Raw genomic sequence first — 22,222 nt, 5'->3', positions numbered from 1 at the left:
GGTCAGTAGTGTTGTTACAGTTGAATTCAAATGAATTCAGAAGTACTGAAGACATCCAAGAGTGACCCATGTAAATCAAGACAGTTCAAATTCAGCTGAGTGAAAAGATAATAAGAATATTCTGAATATCATATAATCATCAAATTACTTACTAAAATAACTTAACTTATAGAAAGGACTCTACATACCTGTTTCTCAGATAATATCAATTTATAATAGGTGCAACATATAAGTTTATGGTTTAGAGTCAGCTCTGCCACTTGTCTCCATGGAGATGTTGCTTATCTGGAGTGTCCCATATTATGGCAATTAACTTCTCTGCAATTTAATAAATTAAAGGTGTTTATATTTATTAAAAAATAATAAAAGAAAATCTCCATGGAGACAGGCAGATGGTGGCGTCTCATACAAGTTGCATATTGCACCTTTAACTTAACACTGGGTAAGGAGGAAATATGTATTTAAATCTTGTTCCTTGCTCTCGTTAACACTGTGGCACATCACTAGTATCCACGTGGAAACAGGGTGGAGCACCACCAACCAACCAGCACCCATCTCAGAGAGTCAGAGAGTGACTTCCATGGCTCTTTCTTAAAGTTTGTAAAGTGTAACAGATTTTTTAATTAGAAGAACACAGTGTGTAGCTGACTGATGTCGTCACAAGACTCTGCTGTGTATGGAGGAAAATAAATTATATTAAATTTCTGTGACAAAAAGGTGGAAAAAAGAAATATTTCCACTGACTTCTAGGAAACTGCAGTGCCCAGTGGGAGCTGAGGTCACCATATATGTCATCACAATAAAGCCCCGCATGCTGTCAGCTCCTCCAATGGACTTTTTTTTTCATTTGTACCAAAAACACTACGCAACTCTGCCAAATCCTACATGTACCACTGATGCGCCCAGCAGTGGGAGTGCAAATGGGGGTTAGTTGGCAAAATAGCAATACATAATATACTAAAATAATATATTACAGATAACTTTGAGATTACTTTCAATGAGAAGAAACTACTATCACATGGTTACACGCTCTGAACAGTCCATTAGGCAGAATAGGTGTGCTTTAATGTAAGACTCAGAGTGTCACAGTGGCCTGGATGCCCCTCCGGTCACATCAGGACAATAGTGTGAGGGGAACAGGATTCCAGTGAGCCGTAAATGCTCCATAAATGTTCCATAAGCAGGAGTTCTGTGCTGGGCTTGTGTCACTGCCACTGTGACCTGATCTTTATGACAGTAGATCATTTGCTGTGAGATCTTTTAGCTTCAATAACTCACATTTATGGTTCTGTCCTACTGCCCTCTGCACGGCTATAACTCTGCAACGTGCTCATCAGGGTCAAATCTGAACTTTGTAGCTTCTATATTGTGTAAAATTGATTCTTGTGAGCTTTAAGCCATGTTAGAAAGCTGTTACTTCATCACAAACCTGTTTTTTTGCATGTTGTGTTTCATTCACACATATTTGTGTTACCTTTACCCTGCCTGTCTACATCTCAAAACTCAATGATGTCATGAAGCAGTAGACTTCAAGTTAACATCTCCTTCTACCTTTTGTTCAGTAGAAATGGCAATACCAGGGCTAAAATTAAGATTCTAGTGAAAGTGTATGAAGTTTAACCACACAGTGGAGCACTTTCAGTATTATCATCATCACAAGGTGGAACAGATTGTTTTCAGAATAAATATGCAGGTTTGTGTGTTGAACATGTTTGAATGAAACAAAACACAACTCCAAGTCTGTTTGTGATGAGGAAACTACATTTCAGCGACAGTTCAGAAAATAGCACAATATAGGCCGTTTAAAGATCACTAAACCAGGACTAAACCAGGACTAAACCAGGACTAAACCAGGACTAAACCAGGATTAAACCAGGACTAAACCAGAACTAAACTAAAATAATATGAGGATCATCTCAGCGGTACTGATTCTAGGACCTGTGGCAGACTAATGGTTGAGAGATCATGTTTCATGTTTTAAAAGGTGATGATGTCATAATTTTAGTTGGAGGGCAAGGGTCTATTTAATAGACTATACTAGTACAATATACAACTCTATGGAAGATTTACAGTTTTTGAGAGAATTATCCAACGTATGATGCACAAATGTTGCATCTTGTCATTTTTTGTTTAGGATTGGCTCCACTACTTGCCAAATCATAATGGCTATAAAGAATCATATGATTTTACATTCTATAAAGTGTATCTGTGCCCTCAAATGTGGGCATGTAAACAGTAGACACTTTTACTGAGAACTACTGTAATACTTATTTATTCTTAATCACAAAAACATTGGACATGATGGACAAGATGTTTATGTTATAATTTGATGTTTTGGTTCGCAAGAGGATTATCCAGTCACGTGAGACTCTCATCTTTGTTGCCAGTTTCAGTGCTGAAATCCATCTGATTTAAACCTAAACCCCAGCACCTGCACCAGCCATGAGTCAGTGCTAGTGCAGCCGCTGCAGCTCAGGGACAGAATTCTGGAGGTTCTGAGCTTCACACGAGGCCTGTCCATAACCTGAGAATGAGTATCTGCAGGTTAGGGCACTGTCAGCCTATGTTTATTTGTAAATGTAGACCCCAGAAACTGTAAGAGCGCAGGCTACATACTGTTCCACTTCCAAGTCTGTTCCAAAATGATGGGAGCTCAGCAGAAAGGACTTGAGCGCCATCTGGAGGCAGCATGTGGGAGGTGAGGTCAGGTCAATCATTAATAACCGGAGCTCATCCTTTCCACAGCTCTCCTTGTAATCAGTTGAGCTCAGATGGGAGCATTTGTCATGTATTGCACTTGGCGATAGATTTGATTGGAATTTGGATTCTACTCATGTAAGTCAGTCTCACCACTGACGACTGTTAATGATGTCGACACCCAGCCCTCTGGAATGACCAGTCAGAGGAGCAACTCCAGTCCAGATCGCCTCAGCTGATTCTGGTGAAATAATGCTGAAATTAAATCACAAAACAATAAGTCATGCTAATAAATATTTACTGTCCAAGAAGGAAATGAGGCTCACTGGATCAGCTCTCCAGGCCTCAGAGCTGGAGAACGCGGCATGATCTTAGGAGCAACCAGAGTTTCAAGGCCTCCACATGTACAAGTACAAGTACAAGTACTACAGTGAGTAGGAGTATACGGGGACAGGTGGTCCAAAGAACCAGAGCTGTGTACAAGTACAAATACAGAAAAGGGTAGTAGTCCAACTAACAGGAGTATAAGCAAGTACAAGCAGAGGTAGAAACCAGCCAGAGCTGTGTACAAGTACAACTGTACATTCTGTAATAAAATGAAAATCACTGTTACGTGTGGAAAGCACAAATGGTCAGGATTAAATATGTATAAAGTCATCAATACGCCACACACACATGTTCTAGTATCTTTAAAAGGTGGAACTAAACACAAACAAACACTCAGCTAAGTACATGGTGTTTTACCAAGTGCATACTGCCTCCAGTGACCATTCCAATTTCAAGTACTGTGACATATTACCAATTACTTTTTAATGTCAGTTATGTGAGGTATGAACTGTCTGTCAAATTGCTGTGTACAGTCACTGTGTGCACAGTACTGAGCAAAAGTTATAGACAGGTGTGAAAAAACGCTGTAAACTAGGAATGTCTTCAAAAATGAAAGTGTTAATCACTTATTTTCATCAATCAACAAAATGCAGTGAATGAACAAAAGAGAAATCTAAATCAAGTCAATATTTTTTGTGACCACCCTTTGTCTTCAAAAGGGCATCAGTTCTTCTAGGTGAACTTCCATACACTTTTTAAAAGAACTCGCCTGGTAGGTTGTTCCAAACATCTTAAAGAATAAGCCACAGATCTTCTGTGGAGGCTTCCTCACATCCTTCTGTCTCTTCATGTAAACCCAGACACACTCCATGATGTTGAGGTCAGGGCAGTGTGGAGGCCAGACCATCACTTCCAGGACTTCTTGTTCTTTACTCTGAAGATAGTTCTTAATGATTTTGGCTGTATGTTTGGGTAGTTGTCCTGCTGCACAATGAATTTGGGGCCAATCATACACCTCCCTGATGGTATTGCATGATGGGTAAGTATCTGCCTGTATTTCTCAGCATTGAGAACACCGTTAATCCTGACCAAATCTCCAACTCCATTTGCAGAAATGCAGCCCCAAACATTCAAGGAACCTCCACCATGCTTCACTGTTACCTGCAGACACTCAACATTGTACCTCTCTCCAGCCCTTCGATGAACAAACTGCCTTCTGCTACAGCCAAATATTTCACATTTTGACTCATCAGTCCAGAGCACCTGCTGCCATTTTTCTGCAACCCAGTTCCTATGTTTTTGTGCAGACTTGAGTCACTTGGCCTTGTTTGAAGTCAGAGGTATGGCTTTTTGTCTGTAGTTCTTCCATGAAAACACTTCTGGTCAGACTTCTCTGGACAGTAGATGGGTGCACCTGGGTCCCACTGGTTTCTGTCAGTTCTGAGCTGGTGTCACTGCTGGACAGCTTCCGATTCCAAAAGCTAACAAGCACTAAGTTTCCTTGGGCGACCACTGCATCTATGATCCTCAATGTCGCCTGTTTCTTTGTCCTTCTTCAAAAGAGCTTGAACAGCACATCTTGAAACCCCAGGCTGCTTTGAAATCTCTGTCTGGGAGAGACTTGCTGATGCAGTAGAACTACACTGTGTCTTGTTGCTGTGCTCTGTGGTGTTTGACCTGTGACATGAGACTGTCTTCCACAACTTCACCTTGGTCGCAGAATTTGGCTCTTCCTCACCCAGCCTCCTTTAAGTCTCCTACAGTCACAGCTCTTTCGGTTTCACTTAATGACTGTGTTCCAACCTACGTGTGACACTGATGATCATTAGCACCTGTTTGGAAGAATTGGTTGCTCATACATCTGACTATAATCCTACACAATCCCTGACTTATGACTTGTGTACCCCTTTGTATGAACTGGTGTTGGTTTGAAGACAAAAGGTAGTAACACCAAATATTGATTTGATTTAGATTTTTCTCCTCCACTCCTCCACTGGTGAAGAGGGAGCTGAGTCGAAAGGCGAAGCTCTCGATTTACCGGTCAGTCTTCGTTCCTACTCTCACCTATGGTCATGAGCTCTGGGTAGTGACCGAAAGGACGAGATCGCGGATACATGCGCTTGAAATGAGTTTCCTCCGCAGGGTGGCTGGGCGTCTCCCTTAGAGATAGGGTGAGGAGCTCAGTCACACGGGAGGAGCTCGGAGTAGAGCCGCTGCTCCTCCACATCGAGAGGAGCCAGTTGAGGTGGCTCGGGCATCTGTTCCGGATGCCTCCTGGGCGCCTCCCTAGGGAGGTGTTCCGGGCATGTCCCACCGGGAGGAGGCCCCGGGGAAGACCCAGGACACGCTGGAGGGACTATGTCTCTCGTCTGGCCTGGGAACACCTCGGGGTCCCCCCGGAGGAGCTGGAGGACGTGCCTGGGGTGAAGGAAGTCTGGGAGTCCCTGCTTAGGCTGCTGCCCCCGCGACCCGGCCCCGGATAAGCGGACGAAAATGGATGGATGGATAGATTTTTCTTTTGTTCGCTTGTATTTTGTAAATTGATGAAAACAATCATTATTTATATTTTTTGAAGCATTCCTTGTTTACAGCATTTTTCCACACCCACCTAAAACTTTTGCACAGTACTGTATGTGTCATGTTTTTAAATGAATTGTTGTGTGGATGGGTGATATAAGCTTCTTGCACAAAATTTTACAGCTAACCATAAGAAGAGATCGCTAAATTACTCAAACAAGCATGGATAACATCTAAAACCTCTTCAGGTGTGTTTTTTGATGAGGATGAACAAGGTTATAACATGGGAGAAAACAAACAACAAACGGTCTTAGATGATTTCTAAACTGAAAACTGCAAATATACCTAGTTTGCAATAAAAGGACTAGGGACAGTAGACAACACTATTAAAACATCATCAGCACAGATAAGTAGCAAAAAAGTAAGCTGACTGAGTGCTGAATTCACTTTAAGAGCACTGGTGCTTGTCTCTGGGTGCCTCCTCGGTACAGCAGTGCAGAGGTGCAGTGTGGTCTCTGGGGCCGTGGGTGGCGCTGTAGTTCTGGTTGTCCACGCGCAGCTGTTTGACCCTGGTCTGGAGGTGGAGCAGGAGCTTGAGAGATGCTGTGTCTGAGGAGCAGTCCAGCACAGAGCAGACAGAAGACAGGGGACAGGCCTGAAGACACACACCACTCTAATGTCAGTATGAAGACTTTATGTGGAGTTTTGTCTCACTTTTACAGTGGGACAGAAGACAGTGGACAGGCCTGAGGAGAGGACACCACTCGGAATGTCAATGTAGAATGTCTAATCTGTTCTGATCTCAAAAGATAAAGATGACTTAGTCAATTAGTTCGGGGTGGGAAACCCAGAAGTCATAGTGGTGCAGCACTTTTAACTTTCCATTGTGTCCTTGAGCAAGACATCCACTTTGCTTTCTGTGCCCATGCATGCAGGTGTGTGGATGAAAGAGTTTATTCCACTATAATGTTTATTCCACTAAAACATGGCAGTTTATTTTAGAGCTGCAGATTTTGTACTAGCAGCTGAAAACCTTGAATTTCCTTCAGAAATAATTAGGTTAATCTCTGATATGTTTTGTTTCTCAAGACAAATGAGCGCCTCACATCAGGTTGTCAAATTCTATGACTAAAACCTGGAAAACTAAAACCATAGGACTCTGTGTGATGTGAGGTGCACTGGACAGATAATGGCACTCCAGCTTCAACAGTGATCATGAAACTGTTTTTACACCAGTAAAATGACATGTATGAAATACCAGTGAAGTAAATACAAGTAAACAGAGGCAATCCAGAGCAGTGACATGCAGCTGTACCTTCTCCTCTGAACTCTGCTCTTCTTTGGGTGTCACAGGACCTTTCAGCTGTTCAGGGGCCTTTAACACATGTCTGAGAAAGAAAGAGTGGATGTTAGTGTTATTAAGCTGTGACTCTTCAGAGCTGTTCACTCTTGTGTCTGAGTTATTAGGCTCTCTCTAAAGCAGGCACAGATTAGTATCCAATAGTTAGTGTTCTAATCAGAGACGCTTTACCTCCTCCTCAGCACTTTGGCTTTGCACCTGTAGGACAGCAGAAAGTAGAGCCACACTTCAGCATAGACTGTATATAGATGACATACTAACACTGGACTTTACACCTTTAAGTATGAGATTTAAGCATGAGGTACTCATTTACTGTAGTTTTCATCCTTCATTTTTCTTGTTCGTATGTTTAAAATGTGACATTGTGACAGTTATTGTCAGCTGAATAATCTTGACATGTCCAGCTCATACTGAACGACATACTTGATTAAATGAAATGTCTGCTCATAAAAGCAGACACCCTCTCATGTGTGCTGTGTGATGCACCTGTACCTCTCCAGCTCAGTGCTTAGCTCCTCCTCAAACTTGCAGGCCATCCTGTGGGCAGTGAGCTCCTTCCACTGGACCATGCTCCTCTGGACCTGCTTCAGCTCAGAGTCCTTGGCCCTGAGCTGGCTCCTCAGATAGGCTAAGACCTCCTGTGAGGGCCCCTCCCTCTGCAAACTGCTCAGCTCCTCAATGTGCTCCTGTCGAACACACATCTGTCAGCTTTATTCAAACTTACTCGCAGTGGGACCTGTAGCACAGTTTGGGAAGTCCTGTCTTAGGTCAGTCCCTGTGGTCAGCAGTGGGACAACCTGAATGAGGCGTTCCTTCAGGGCATCCAGCGCGTGGTCCCTCTCCCTCCTCAGCTGCTGTCTCTGGACACTCAGCTCTCGCTCCTGGACACATGGTCATTAGATGGTCTGCAGAGGACTTCCTCAAACACAGTAGCTTTATATATATTTATATATATTTAACAGTACCTTTTCTGAATGCATCTTCTCAGTTGAGCTCTTGAGTGAAAGTAGCTCCTCTTGTATCTTCTGAGTGAAGCTCTGGACCTGCTCTCGCACTGACCTGAGGGCGGACAGTGCCTCCTCCACCGTGGGACTGGGCATAAGACACATGTTATGAACATGAACATGAGACTTGAAATATTACAACATAGTTTTGGTGCACTTTGTAAGTAATAAATCTGTTCTGCTGAAAGTGAACCCAACACATACTCCAGTATACAACTGGGTCAACAGCACTAGTGCACTAGTGTGAGGGAGAGACCTGGGGTTATGCTGGAATCCTGTTTTGCTGCTGTTGTTTTGGAGCAGTCCCTGCAGCTGGCTGACCTCAGTGAGGAGCTCCAGGGCCCAGTGCGAGGCTTGGAGCTGCCCCTCTGCAGTGCACTGAGTGTGTGCTTTCTCCCTCTCCTCTAGGCTCCTCCTCAGTCTGCTCAGCTCTGCTTCAGCCTGTTTGAGCTGCACTGCTGCCCTCTGCTGCTCCTGCACACACAAAACCACAGGCAGACAATACACATTGACAAGACTAAACACATTGATGCATGGTGAAAGGTACTGGCTGATCAGTGATGGTGTGTACATTTGTACCTTGAAACCACAGATGAATATGTCTATGTATCTGACTCATCCTTTAATGCGACACCTGGGTACCCAGATTATAGTTAGAGTACAGTTAAAGGTCCTGAACCCAATATGTATGTGAGAGAAAAAAGTCATGCCCCAGTAAAGCAAATATAAGCAGCTCTTGAGGGCAAAATATGCCTGCTGCGTGCTGCCTAACAAGAAGGCATTGCACTGTGTGATAATCAGGATGTTGTTGTTAGCTTTACATTCACAACAAAGTGATAAGATTTGTGAAAAGTGCTTATAAACTCATTAAGATGACTAATTAGGATGCTTGGAATGCACAAGGCAAGTGAGGAAAACATTTAAAATGCACTAGTTCTGTTTTTCACATTCTTAAGACAATAAAAATTAGGTACAGTGCCTTTAAGTCAGGAGTACCTGCTGGGAGATAAGCCTATTGTGCACATTTTAGGTAGATGAGTGAAATCAGGGTAACTATATAGAACATGCAAACTCCACAAAGATAGGCCCCACATAGCCCCATCAAACCAGAGTCTTTGCCTCTGAAGCAACGTAAGAATTCTTAAACTGTGGGCTGACTGGATGTGATGTTCCAGGTTCGTACTACGTGCATCTCCTTCAGTTTGCTGTGCAGAGTCCTAGCCTTGTTCTTCTCCTGTTGGATCTTGGAGGTCAGATGTTCCTCTGTGTCTCTGAGCTGCTGCTCCAGTCTGCTCTGAACTCTCACTGCCTCCTCTCTCTCAGCCTCCCTCCTGCTGTGCTCCTCCTCCACTGCACTCTGCACCTGGCACAACACAAAACACTATCAGTCACTATCAGTCAGAAGTGTGGACACACTTTTTAATTCAATGTTTTTTCTTCATTTTTGTAACATTTCATTACATTATAGATTTTCAATGATGGCATCAAAAGTATAAACTCTAAATAAACTTTAGCCTTTGCTTTGATCATTGCTTTGCACACTCTTGGGATTACACTAGTGAATCCTGACACAGCACAGCTGTGAAGTGGAAACCATTTCAGGTTTGCAGCGCTGTCAGTAAAACAAAGGATGAGTAGATTCAAATCTGAATCTAAAATATAAAACTGTAGTTTTGCTACATAATTCCATATATTCTTTTCTTCATATATTTGATGTCTTCAGTCTGTATCTATAATGTAGAAAGGTATCATAAAAAAAAAAAAAACATTGAATTGAAGATGTCCAATCTCTTTCTGCTGTACCTTTTTCAAAAGCTCCATCTCCAGTTCTTCTTTACACTTCTTTGCCTCTTCCTCTTTGAGCTGTCAAATTAAAATGACACATCAGGAAATGTTAGGTTTAGGTTCTACCATATTGTCCTAATATTTACTGGAACACATAATTGTATAAATATTGATCTCACTTTCCTCTAGAAAACTCTATTGTCAATGTGAAAATAAATGTAGATATTCAGAACTCAGGTAACTCTCACTGACAGTGTGAGATCCCAAAGGAGAACAATGCATACTGAGATATGGTTATCACTGCAGGATACAGGGGAGAGGTTCCCAAACTCTGGCCTTTTTAAGTAAGTCCTTGCTAAGAACTAGCTAAGCAATTGTGTAGTTCTATTTCTACCTGGGTTGGCCTTAGTTTAGACCTGATAAAAGTCTGAGAGCCACTGGGTTAAGGGTTTGGCCTTTATATTTATACTTTATTTGTATCTTGCAGAGATACTGATACATGTAGTAAAATTCAGTATTGGCTTCTGTAAGTATTGGTTCACAAGTTTCAGGACTGAAAAGTCTGTATTGTCCTTGTACATATGTGGTCCTAGATTCGTAACATTGTGTCTGACCTTGTGGATCTCTCTTTGATGCCTCAGCTCCAGGTCTCTCTTGTGCTGCTGCAGAGTTGTTTGCTGCCACAGAAAACACCATGAGTGTGTAGTATATGCATTAGACGTGTGAGGAAATGGCTGCCTCCCCGTGTACCAGTGTGGAGTGTGCGTGTTTGCGGGCCTCTCTCAGGGCAGTGTAGTGCTGGGTCTTGAGCTGTTGTAGCTGGCTCTGGCCCTGCTCTCTGAGGCTCTGCTCCTCCCTGTGGAGTTTATGGAGCTCCTGCAGCTGTAGCTCCTTCTCACACAGGATCTTCTCTAGAGTCCCCACTGTGAGCTGACTGCCCTCCAGCGCCCCCTTCAGCTCACATACCTGGGACTCTAAAGCCTAAAGAACACAGTGGAGCATTCAGTTGTGCTGCCTGTGTCCTAGTGTTGTGACTGTAACTCTGACACAAGCACATTTACACCAGAGTGAAATGTACTGTTCAGGACTGACGTGGAGCGCGTGGCTGCTCTGTCTGTGCTGCTCCTCCAGGCTGTCACACTTGTCCCTCAGAGCGCTCTCTGCATCTGTGGCCTCCTGCAGCTCCTCATGAGCCTCGTCCAGCCTCTGCTCAGCACACACACATACACACACTCACAAACTGGTGACAGCAACTTCACTTCACACACTGCTGGTGATTAGCAAAATAGACTTTTGTATGGTGTATCTTATTTTAAAACAGCATTTATAACAGCTTTTTATAATGTTTTTATTGGAGCAGTTTCTCTTTTGTATTGCTGTGTGGTTTAGAAACCGCTCTCAAACTATAATAAACAGACTTGGTTGTCTTGTCAAAGTGCGCAGTGAGAGGTCACAGAGAGGTCAGGCTCAGTTGCTGCAGCCTGGTGCATGTAATGGATTTCAACATACTGCACTGGAAACATATGCACCTAATGTCTGTGTGGACAAATCAAAAGTATGTAAGGACATCTGTATATGAAAAAAAAAAGAAAAAAAGAAATGGTAAGTTCTAATACTTCCTGCAGAGCTTCCAGTCTCTCTCTGGCGCGCCGCTGCTCTGTGAACAGGTCAGACTTGGCTGCGGTCAGCTGTCTCTGCATCTCATCCCTCTCCAGCACAGACATGACCACCACGTCACACTAAGAGAGAGGAGAGTCCACAACCTGTTTCACAAACTAAACTAGACTACTAAACTGGGGTTTAGGTTAAAGCCTATAAACTATTTTAACTCATATCTGAACTTTAAAGCTTAGGTTGTTTACGTCATAGGGACCTGCGTACACACACTGTCTCACCCTCTTGTCGCTGAGGTCCAGGGCTCTGTATGCAGTGTGGTGAGCAGAGTCCCTTTGCCTCTGAACCATTTGTAAATCATGCCTGCAGTAAACACAAGTATGAGTAGATTTCTGTTGCTAACACTTCATATATTTCTGAACATTGTATCCACACCTGACAGAATCCTTCTCAGCTTTGGTCTGCAGTAGATTACACTCCACACACTTTCTCTCCTGCTCCAGTCGTACAGTGTCTGCTCTCAGCTGGGCTATCTCCCTCAGAGCTTCCTGCAACAATATATTTTATTTCACATATTAATATTACAATATTATTAGACCTTATAATGACTCAGGTCAACACATTATCAAAATTACAAATTCTGCTGTAGGAGTCTGATCTGCCCACTGCCATAGCACTAAACTATGGGCAATAATATAATGTCACAGAAACTTCACCTATTTAAGTGTTAATCCAATAGGTTAACTTTTGACTAATGTTAATTTTTGACTAGTTCATATTAATTTAACTCACTGGTAAAAATGCAAATTCTGAACAAGATCCTCACCTGTTTTTTGTGTTGGAGTACAGTGAGGGAATGCTCTACTTCACTCAGCTGAGACCTTTTGACATTCAGAAGTGTGTCCTCTTCCTGACATTTCTAATATCAAACACCAGCAAGTCAATTCTACATGAACTGTACAGAGGTCTGGATAAGACTAGTGTCTAAGCAGAAAGAGGAGGGGCTCTGACATGTTGGAGGCTGCAGAGGCACTCTCTCATGGCTGGACATCCTGACAGCATCCCTGGGGAACTCCTCTTGGACTCATCCTCCAAATCCTCCTCTTCATCAACAAGGGGTCTAAGTAAAAAAAGTACCAAATAAACCTAATATGCCACGAGATACTGGGTGAACAACTAACTAACCTCAATGTGTGTACATAAATCAGGGAAGCATTCAGCTCTAGATTAAAACTTACATTGTGCTGCTACTGTGCTACAGACAATATTCGTACTGAATTCCTAAGTCACATTTCTACCAATGAAGACAATAAAAATAACTGACATAATATCTTCTCATCCCCTGTACAAATGAGAATATGTAGCTAAAAGTGCTTTTGTACCTTTGTATCATGTGAATATGTTTTTAGGAACTTGACTGTAAGTCACAGCAGTTCAGTTTAGTTTGTCTTTCAGTCCAATGAATCCATTTCATTTGAAGGAGTCTTACCTGGTGGACTCATCTCTGAGATGTGGAGTTGTGACTTGGTTTTCTGTATTTTCTAAACAAGACATGGTCAGTGAATTCTCCTTCAAGGATTTTAGTCTAGATGAGTGAAAGAAACACAGTACCTGTGTGACTCAGATGTTCAGTGTCCTGCAAAGTGTCTGCGTCATCGTCTTGAGGACCTTTACAAAGTTCATCCAGATTTCGGACTGATTCCATGAAAGAACGCCATCCTGTGTAGAGAGGCCAGGATATATGAACACACTTTGTAATATTCCTATTGGCGGTGTTATGAAGGGTCTGACCAGGCTGTTTGCGGATGTGCTGACGGAGTCCTTCTGTGCACACCGAGTCCAAGTCACTGTCGATGGACACAGAGTCAAAGCTCAGCACAGGAACACCTATGACAGGACAACACAGGGTTACCACTCCTATGACAGGACAACCTGGGCTTCACACATGTACTGGAAGTGTGGATCAGACAGAGGCAGAGGGGACATACCAGCCACACACTTAGGCTTAGGAGTGCTGGTGTTTATCTGAGGACGCTTCACATGTGGAGTCTTCAGGGCATCTAGAGTATAAAATAAACAGCAGTGTTTAATAACTTTATTGATATTTTTGCATTGTTTAGATTGCAAAACTCAGGTTCTTGGGTTCTCCAGTTTCACCTTTCACTAAGTTTAAGTTTTATTCAAATTAAACCATTAAACTCTCCTTCTTTATATATCTCAATAAAAAGCATACTGCTTTTTGCATGCATACCTGTCACATTAATATATAATGTTAAGTTACACTTATCCATCTAAATAAATAAAAAAACTTACTGTGGCCATCCTCAGTGGCTCTTCTTGGAGATCTGCACTTGAGTCGAGCTTCTGTCTTCTGTGTGTCTGCAGGCTTTGCTTTAGACAGATCTTTGGTGTCCCCTGTGGATGCCCCGTGACGCTTGCGTGTGACTGACTCATGAACCATCTCCTGGCTGAAGCGGCGGGCGAAGTCCTCTGTACAGATGCTGTCAGACAGGGGCTGGAGTGTCCCTGCGTCCCCACCCACACAGGAGTCTCCCAGGAGTCGGTGCAGCCTCCACAGCGCCTCCTCCTGGTGGGACTCCTGCACTGCCCTGTCCCTGTCTCTGTCTCTGCTCCTCACACACACCACTCTGTCCCCAGGATGATCTTTAAAGCCTGTACTGCTCTCTAGTGGCACAAAAAGCAAAGGAACAGTTGCACTAGTCATGTCTGGTGAGGAAAAATGACATTTCTCATCATTTAACAATTTTCTGATGTTTACATGGAGGAATGTTTGGTTTCATTCCCAAATGCATGTTTCCTGGATGCTGGTGAGGGTGTCTGATTCTGAATAAACAAACAGAACTCTCTAAGAAGGCACTGAACACTGAACATAAAACCTAAACACAATATAAAGTATTTATCATATTGTTAACAAAATCCACAATGCTAATCTGACATTTCTGACACTAGAGTTCAAAAGTGTGTCAGATAAAGTTATGTGAGTTGATCTGAGTTGTCTTGCTTCTTTGCTCTAGCTGTTTGTCTGTTACCTGACATGTGGTCCGCTGGGCTCTGGAGGTCCTGATAGGACAGAGGGGTGTCTGTCTGAGTGCTGCCCAGACCTGTGTCCTTACTCACAGACTGGCTCCATCCACTGGTCACTATGAGTAACAGACCTATTTATGACCAGCTCTAGAGTACTGGATACAGTGTGTACACTTACAGTATGGATTACCTGTCTCTTTGCAGACATTTTCTCTGAACCTGCTGGAATTCTTGTGAGAGTGGATCTGCACACACAACAACAGATACCACAATATAACCATAAGAATGACACACTCCTTTCCACGTTTTCACTTTTTTTTTTTTTTTTTTTTATTGTAAATGTATAGTATTTCTAAGGATTTAATTGGCTTTCAAAGATTACATGTCATCTTTATTCTCTAGAACAGAACTGTGTCCGACCTGCAACTGGTCCAGTTGTTTGTCCATGGCATCGAGGAGGAGGTCACAGTGATCTGATCTGAGAAAGTCCCAGTCCGGACCAACGCTGCTACTCAGATCTGAAAGTATAATAAATAATACATTTGTCGTGAACCCCCCCCCTTCGGCCACAGGAGAGCTCACTCGGGTGGGGTAAAAGGATGAATGTTTTGGCGTAAGCCCCACTAAAAGGGCTCCTGAATTCAGATGAAGATGTTCATGATGCTTTATTTTGATAATTGAATAACTGTTAGAGCATTAGAGATTAAGAATTAGATATTAGAAGTGCTTTTGTGACCCATATTACCCTGAGTTACTTGTTTTGCTTTGATTTAATCTGATTTGTTTCCTTTATATTGATTTGCTTAATTCTTTCAATTAAATTTTTAAAGTTTAGGTTGTTTTGCAATAATTTCTGTAACCGTTATGTTTGTGTGCAGGAAAGACAAGGACCTTCTGTTCTTTTGACAGTTGACCTTTATTTGACACTGATGTACGAAACCTATATGTTCTGCGGTGTGCGGGGGGCCTGTATGCAAGGCGGTTGCGAAGCTTCCTGCTCCTTCGACGAAGCGAGGTGGCCGTTGCTTCACATCTGGCTGGGGCAGAGGCGTAGGGGGTTAGTACGTAAAAAAACTCAGTAGATAGTGCAGATAGACGGTAATTAAATAACGTTGGACTCAGGAATGGTTGTTCATCCTAAACAGCTATTCATTAAGCAGCATGCTCAGTAAGTTTAAGTGCATGAGAAAAAGAAAGGTAGGCAGGGATGGGCCTGAGCTATTATCCATGTTTTCAGGGCCGTACGAGGGCTCCCTGGATCAATGGCTCCAGGTCCTGCCCCGAGATGCTGTCTGCCTCACTTCAGGATTTATCCTTGTCAGTGCCTCTGAACAGTGTGTTAAAATAGGCAAATCTACTCCTTTAACCCCGGCAGGCATGAAGCTCAAATGAGAAGTGTATGAACCAGGATGTTGTGTGCTGTGACAGGGTGTTTGTGCTAAAAATAGCTGGTAGGAGCTAGATGCAAAGTTTAAAGTGACTTTCTGCATCAACTGTTGGAACAGGCATAAATTCAGATATAGTATTGGGAGACTGGACTAGCATGCTCTGGAATGACAATGTCGGACTGGCCCAAATGGGCTTCCAATGCTGTTTTCAAGCAGATATTAATCTTAAACCCGTGGGTTTGGTGGCCACTAGGACCCCGCTCGTTTGGGGGTTCCAGCAAGTGAGGAGGGACCTCCTAGACTCTTGGAGAGTCTCTGTTTTAATTAAAAGTGCCAGGGGCTTATTCGGCTACAGGTGTTACCACATCTGCGTTTAAACCATTGGGAGACTTGTTTGTAGAAATGTTAGACCTTATAGGTACTGGTACTATTTGATATTTAGCAGTGGTTTTCTGATTGGCCTTTTCACGCTAATGTGGTTTGTAAATGCGTCCCCTGTGACTGAGGTGCTCGCCTCTGGGTCTTATGACCTTAGTAACCTCTAGGTGCAGTGGACAAATGTTATGGTTGTACGACCCCCCATTTGTTGAAATGGCACTCGATGTGATCAACGTAGTTGGGAAAATGAATTCTCCAGAGTGTTAGGACGCCCTAAAAATGAAGTTAGACATTTTCTTGCGCTTACTGGATTGCTTAATAACACTCCCACTGCGACAGGGGGAGATCACTGTGCCTATTCATCCGATTGGCAACAAATATATGAATTAATGGAAAGAAAGGCCGCCTTAGTGTTGGATGCACATGCACTGTTGAATCGCAGTAGTAGTGTTCGGTGTCACGTTCTGGATTATTCGCTTAGTGAAAAGCAGTTGTGGATTCATATTGAATGCATAGATAATTTGGAGGATCAAATCAAACGGTGTAAACAGATAGTAATTAAGACAGTGACAAATAAAGGAGAAAAGACATGCGTGAGAGAATCCAATTGCTTTATAAAGAATAGCAGGTTTGGAAACATGGTGCAACTTCAAACGATCTCAGAAAGACTCCTAGAGTCACAATATGAAGACGCCATAAAGGAGATAAATAAATTTGCTGATTTAAAAAAAAAAAAAAAGGGTCTTTAAGCCCAGTAAGCAAGGAGAGGCATTTTAAATTAAATTGATAACGTAAAGAACAAAGACATGATGTCACATTTGTGCTATAAGTGGTTAGTATTGGTCGTGTTCCCCTCAATTTGGCTTTAGTAAGGAAGATATAAAATGATAACAATAATAATATTGATATAAGATGGTAGTGAAAAAAATGTAACTTAAAGTGGGAGTGAAAACTAACCCGTGTACACTTGTATAAGTACATAGTGAGAAAAAGGGACAGAGAAGGCATTAGCAAAGTGAGTAGCGAAGGAGTAAAATTATTCAAATTAAAAACGTAAACTGAAGCACTCCGGGGGTATAGTCAAAACTGGAAGTGCGGTCAAATAGTAAACAAAATATTAGCAATAAGTTACTAAGGAAACAAATAGAATATCCATAAAGTAAATTTTCCTTTTAAATACTAAACGAACTGTGAAAAATTACCTCACAGCATGTGCTGCTAATAGAAAACAAGAAAAAAATAAAAAATAAATAAATAAAAAATTGTGTGTGTGTATGTATATGTATATGCATATATATGTATTAAATAAATAAATAAATAATGAGATAGATAGTAGTTAAATCTACAAAATGAAGTTTTTAGTTATACAGGAAAGACAGGCACTCTGTCTAACAGGTGGTTGAAGAGGAGAAAGAGGAAGTTTAAGACGAGAGGAGGAGCAGCGGGGGAAGCATGGCCAGTGAAAACAGACACACACAACCAGACTTCTATAATTCTTCTAGATATAACCACATGGCAGTCGTTGGCACCTGCGGGCGCTCTCACAGCGGGACTGGGGACGCTACAGATGAAAACAAAGACGAAAGGGTAGGAGAGAATTCTGCCTCTTATACTGATTTTATTGGCTGCCTCCATGAAAGCTAGAAATTAAAGCTCAAATGTAATGAGCAAGGTTATGATTCTGTTTATCGCTTACTGATTACAGTCCGAACTTTTGTGTTAGCAAATAGCACGTATATAAGATAAGTTTAAATGTAGTTCTTTTGGCAGTTGTAGCTCAGTTCATAAGCACAGTCTCTCTTTCGGAGGGTTAGTGTTTCACTAAATAAATAAAATTAACATGACCAAATTGAAATCTATTTACTGATTGGAAAAACAGGCGCTGAAGTTGCCAAGGCAAGCGTGTGCGGTACGTTAATTCTAACCGCAGAGAGAAAAAAAAAAAAAAAATCAATTATTAAGTACAAACCAGAGAAGTATATATATGTGTATATATATCTGCATATACATGTGTGTATGCATATGTGTATACATATCGGGCTGAAGTTATTACTAAAGCAAATTTGTTGCTGAATACAAAGAAATGTATGTAATAGGAAGGAAGATGGATGATCGTTATGTCTGTCTGTTATGTCCTAGGACGACTTATTGGATCAGATAGAAGTCAGAGAATTCATTCCCGGTCCTAAGGAACGATTCAGCCCGGTTAGTGCCGGGGAAACCAGCCGTAGCCCTCCAAGGAAGAGGACACATGGAGAAGCCAATCCACAGAGGGTCGAAATCGACACAGAATCAGTCGTGCTGAGTATTCCTGGCGTAATCCGGGGAGAAAAAGAGGGGTGCAGACTAGGAAAAGGGGTCATATGTCTTAATTGTTTGATCACCAAAAGAGACCGTGCACACGTACCTTATAGTACGACTTATATAGGAAAACTGAAGGGTTTCGATACTGATATAACAATAGAGATCAAATCTAGGGGGCCATCTCAGGGCTCTAAAAGTCATACATGCATAGCCTACGAAGAAGAGGCAGTAGGTGCTATGGCTCACGTCTCCTGTCATTGGGAGAACAGCAAAAAATAGAAAAAAAAAATATATATATATATATATATATATATATATATATATATATATATATATATATATATATATATATATATATATATATATATATATATATATAATATATAAATAAATAAATAATAATAATTAATAATAGAAACATATATATGTATATATACATATATGTGTGTATATGTATATATATATATATATATATATATATATATATATATATATATAACAATAATAATAATAATAATACCCTTTTTCTTTTCCCTTTTTTGGGGGGTTTTACAATGGAAAATGAATTGGACCTTGGGATAGATGATCAATGGGAAGACATATTCACGGTCGTACCAAATCAAAATCAAAATGACCAAAATGTACAATCATTAGGGGAGATGTTACAAGGCTCTGTATTATCAGAAACAGGAGAGGGTCAGAGCACGGACCCTGACCTGTGCGAGTCTGTGGTGCAGTACAAGTACCAATTGAGAGGTAAGACCTTAAGAGAAATCCATCGGACGCGTCCATGGCCTACTTTTTATGATAAAAGATTAAGACCAATTTTGAATAGTTCAATGAGCAGAAATCAAGTCATTAAGAGGGTGTGTTTTGTGCGATGGGGAGTGCGCCTGGGCAAATTTGTAATTCCAGAAGAGAATTTGGACAAAGAGATGCCTAAAGCCTATAGAGAAAAACGATCAACTTCTGCCTTTTCCGGCACCACTCCTCCAGGAATGTCCAGAGTGCTCTGTGGTTCTTTAGTTTGGAACCCTAGGAGAGGAGGGACGTCTACTCTTCTAAAATTTTGTGATGAACATTCCGGGAGGATATTTTACACAGGAAACAGACAGGCCGTTTCCACTCTCATGATGGACTTCTCTGGGGGTCATAGCACTCAATGAAAAGTTTTGACTTTTGTTTTTATAATAATTTTTGTTTTTGCTTGCTAAATGTAGAAAACTCATATACTCAATTTAGATGGCAGTTTGGCACTTATGTATTTGTGGTTTGATGCTAAAACCTGTATTTTGTTTTGTTTTTCTTTGAGATGTATCGTGTGCAGCAGACTAGGACGCCTCGGCCAAATGGGAAAGGGGACGAAGGGCCCAGAGGTCAACAGAGGGGAAACAGGCTCATTGGCCGCAGGCGAGGTATCCCAGCATGCGTGTAGTTTGTAGAGAATTTGGCTTGCCCTATTTGGCACCCACGTGCCCTTATTGGACACCGGGAGCGGCTTGGATGGGGTGTTTCACTACTACTTTGCCGAAGTACAGTGAAGTACCGAGAAACTTGTGGCTTCCAAGCTCTCCTTGGGAACTTTATGTTACTGTGGGGAAACAATTTATCAAGATCCAGTCGGAGAGGTGCATTGTCAGGAGCAAGGGTGGTAATGAACTGATTGGTTATTCTCAAACTGGGGGAACTTGGTGGCAGTGTCCGGCAATGCACCCTGATTTGACTGGGGCAATATTTGAGCACCCGGTAATTAAAAAACCAACGACTGATGTTTGTAATGAAGTCTGGTTGTACAAAGCCTGTAAATGGAAGTATTATGGAGGGTTCAGTGAGCCTGATTACTGTACTTCGGCACATCCAGATTATAACGGTATTATTTGGAGCGATGCTCAAACCATGCAAGAAAATTCTCCCGAACTGCTTAGCATGCTGCGGACGAGCAATTATAACTCGATTGCGGCCTATCATAGGCAATTTGGTACAGGGAATAGGCGTTACATGTTAAATGAATGCATAGTTCAATATACGTGTACACAGTTAGAATGGTGAAGATTGTGGTTTCCAAGAAGTGCTGCCTGTACTTGAAAAAATGTGTGCTATCTGTGACGTACTGATCACTTTGCATGTACCTGGGTGGAGTTCTGTGACCTCATATAAATATTGAAAATTCCGCATAATAATTCAGATCCTGATTTTTGGTTGGCATTGGCCCTCCTGCTGTAACTCGGCTAAGGAGGTCAGATCTCAAATTCGGACTAGGCTGTGCTTTATAGCTTTCCTGGTCACAGGGTAATTTCTCTAAAAGGGTACTTGCAAGGTGATTTGTCCTAATTATTTTTGTATGAGCTTTCTGGTAAAAATACAATAAAAAGCAGATGAAATAAGACAAAGACAAATCACTTGTTGGAATCTTTTGTTGAGTCTTTCCCTCAATTATTATATATATATATATTCACTACGAGCGAGTCAAGTCATCCTAGGTGAGTTACTTACAAAAATGCAGTGTTTTTGATGCAAAGCTAAATTTGGTTAAAGGTTTTGAGGCACTGCTAAGGATAAATTAATATTTGAAATGTTTTGGTATAAAACTAAATCTGGTTAAATTCTTTGAGGCATTGTCAAAAATGTGTTTTGGGCAAATGTCAGATAGAGTGTAGAGCATTTCATAGGGTGGTTTCTAAAGCTAAGTGAAGTTGTAAGTGTTCCCCAGGTGATACTTTAAGAGTTGTTTAAGTTACCTGTATGGTGTTTCTTAAAGTTAAGTGATCTTTTTGAGTGTAGTAAGATATTTACCTTGTGTTATCGAAGTTAAACGATAATTTTTGAGTGTAGTGAGATATTTGCCTTGTGTTATTGAAGAAATGATCCTTTTTGAGTGTAGTAAGATATTTACCTTGTGTTATTGAAGAAATGATCTTTTTGAGTGTAGTAAATGATATTTTTGAACATGCATTGTGGTTTTAAAGCTATGTGATCTTTTTGAGAGTAGTCAAACTTATTTGCATTGTGTCTTTAAAGCTGAGTGATTTTCTCAGGGTTAATACAGTGATTAGAAAAGGAGTAGTGAGATCCAGGTGGTGCAATTTAGCCGCTGGGACTTTTAACAACATTTTAAATACATAACACATTGGAGATTCATGTTAAAATAAGAGTCAGACTACATTATATTTACAAAGTTACTATGTTTCTTGCTGAAGTTTATAATTTAACTTCCTGGTTGACATGGGCAGCAGATATAACATACTTAAGAGGTAATGCCTTAACTGTTACCCAGCAACTACCACAAGGACTAAAACCTCTATATCGCACAACAAGAGGTAGAGGCATTCTGTTTTAGAACTCATCGCTACTGTCTGCATTTATGTACTTTTCTTCTTAACTTTTTTTAACACAAACTGTTGTAAAAACTATCATAAATATTTACCACAGGTACTATCCCACCAAACAGTAAGAAGAAAATCATTAACACCTCATATGTGCTTCAATGAGATAAACTGAAGACAATACTCACCAGAGAAGACAAGTCCCTGTGTCCCACCAGTGGAATCTACCTCTGCCTCAGACATGTCCCAAAGCTGCAGACAGAGGACAAGTGCAAGGGAACCATAAAACTCACTGGACAGGACTGGTTAGTGAGGACTGGCTGAGCACATATTGTGAGTGGGGGTTTATGTACCGAGTTGTCCCGGAGACCACTACAATTTAGCCCCTTAGCAAAACAAGCAAACATCTTTTCAGTAGAGGAACTGTAAATCCTTACTCTTGACTGTCCCTTTTGAAAAGCTAAGTAGTAAAAGTTAGCA

At 41.5% G+C, this 22,222-nt stretch overlaps 2 protein-coding genes across 2 annotated transcripts; both read right to left on the bottom strand.

The window, feature by feature from the left end:
* Positions 1 to 5,989: 5,989 nt before the first annotated feature.
* Positions 5,990 to 8,585, bottom strand: LOC129411241 (myosin-7B-like). Its single transcript, XM_055161461.1, has 6 exons — positions 8,162 to 8,585; positions 7,867 to 7,993; positions 7,699 to 7,782; positions 7,394 to 7,587; positions 6,857 to 6,929; positions 5,990 to 6,196 (listed from the first exon to the last, which is right to left on the bottom strand). The coding sequence occupies exons 1-6, from the start codon at positions 8,476 to 8,478 to the stop codon at positions 5,990 to 5,992; spliced, it is 1,002 nt and encodes a 333-aa protein (XP_055017436.1). The 5' UTR covers positions 8,479 to 8,585.
* Positions 8,586 to 8,884: 299 nt separating this feature from the next.
* On the bottom strand, positions 8,885 to 14,859 carry si:ch211-102c2.8 (myosin-7). The gene is made up of 18 exons (XM_055161460.1): positions 14,770 to 14,859; positions 14,540 to 14,594; positions 14,355 to 14,465; positions 13,618 to 13,989; positions 13,293 to 13,364; positions 13,096 to 13,191; positions 12,916 to 13,023; positions 12,794 to 12,845; positions 12,316 to 12,424; positions 12,131 to 12,223; positions 11,740 to 11,852; positions 11,586 to 11,667; positions 11,307 to 11,429; positions 10,783 to 10,896; positions 10,441 to 10,671; positions 10,305 to 10,367; positions 9,709 to 9,768; positions 8,885 to 9,268 (listed from the first exon to the last, which is right to left on the bottom strand). The coding sequence occupies exons 1-18, from the start codon at positions 14,794 to 14,796 to the stop codon at positions 9,047 to 9,049; spliced, it is 2,103 nt and encodes a 700-aa protein (XP_055017435.1). The 5' UTR covers positions 14,797 to 14,859; the 3' UTR covers positions 8,885 to 9,046.
* Between the last annotated feature and the right edge of the window lie 7,363 nt (positions 14,860 to 22,222).

This window comes from Boleophthalmus pectinirostris, unplaced genomic scaffold (genome assembly GCF_026225935.1).
Source record: "Boleophthalmus pectinirostris isolate CB_2022bp ecotype Guang Dong unplaced genomic scaffold, ASM2622593v1 HiC_scaffold_4, whole genome shotgun sequence".
In the NCBI taxonomy this organism is placed as follows: Eukaryota; Metazoa; Chordata; class Actinopteri; order Gobiiformes; family Gobiidae; genus Boleophthalmus; species Boleophthalmus pectinirostris.
The sequence above is the reverse complement of the archived record's forward strand: the minus strand, read 5'-3'. Positions and strand labels throughout refer to the sequence as shown.

Excerpts from the sequence above, each read along its gene's own strand:
- si:ch211-102c2.8 (XM_055161460.1), bottom strand. The coding sequence starts at position 14,796 with ATGGACAAACAACTGGACCAGTTGCAG. Across the intron at positions 11,668-11,739 it reads GCTGAGAAGGATTCTGTCAG|GCATGATTTACAAATGGTTC; the intron begins GTGTGGATACAA and ends TGTTTACTGCAG. Across the intron at positions 10,672-10,782 it reads AGAGCAGCCACGCGCTCCAC|GCTTTAGAGTCCCAGGTATG; the intron begins GTCAGTCCTGAA and ends TGTGTTCTTTAG.
- LOC129411241 (XM_055161461.1), bottom strand. The coding sequence starts at position 8,478 with ATGTACACACCATCACTGATCAGCCAGTACCTTTCACCATGCATCAAT. Across the intron at positions 7,588-7,698 it reads TGAAGGAACGCCTCATTCAG|GAGCACATTGAGGAGCTGAG; the intron begins GTTGTCCCACTG and ends TGTGTTCGACAG. Across the intron at positions 6,197-6,856 it reads AGCAGAGTTCAGAGGAGAAG|GCCTGTCCCCTGTCTTCTGT; the intron begins GTACAGCTGCAT and ends GTGTGTCTTCAG.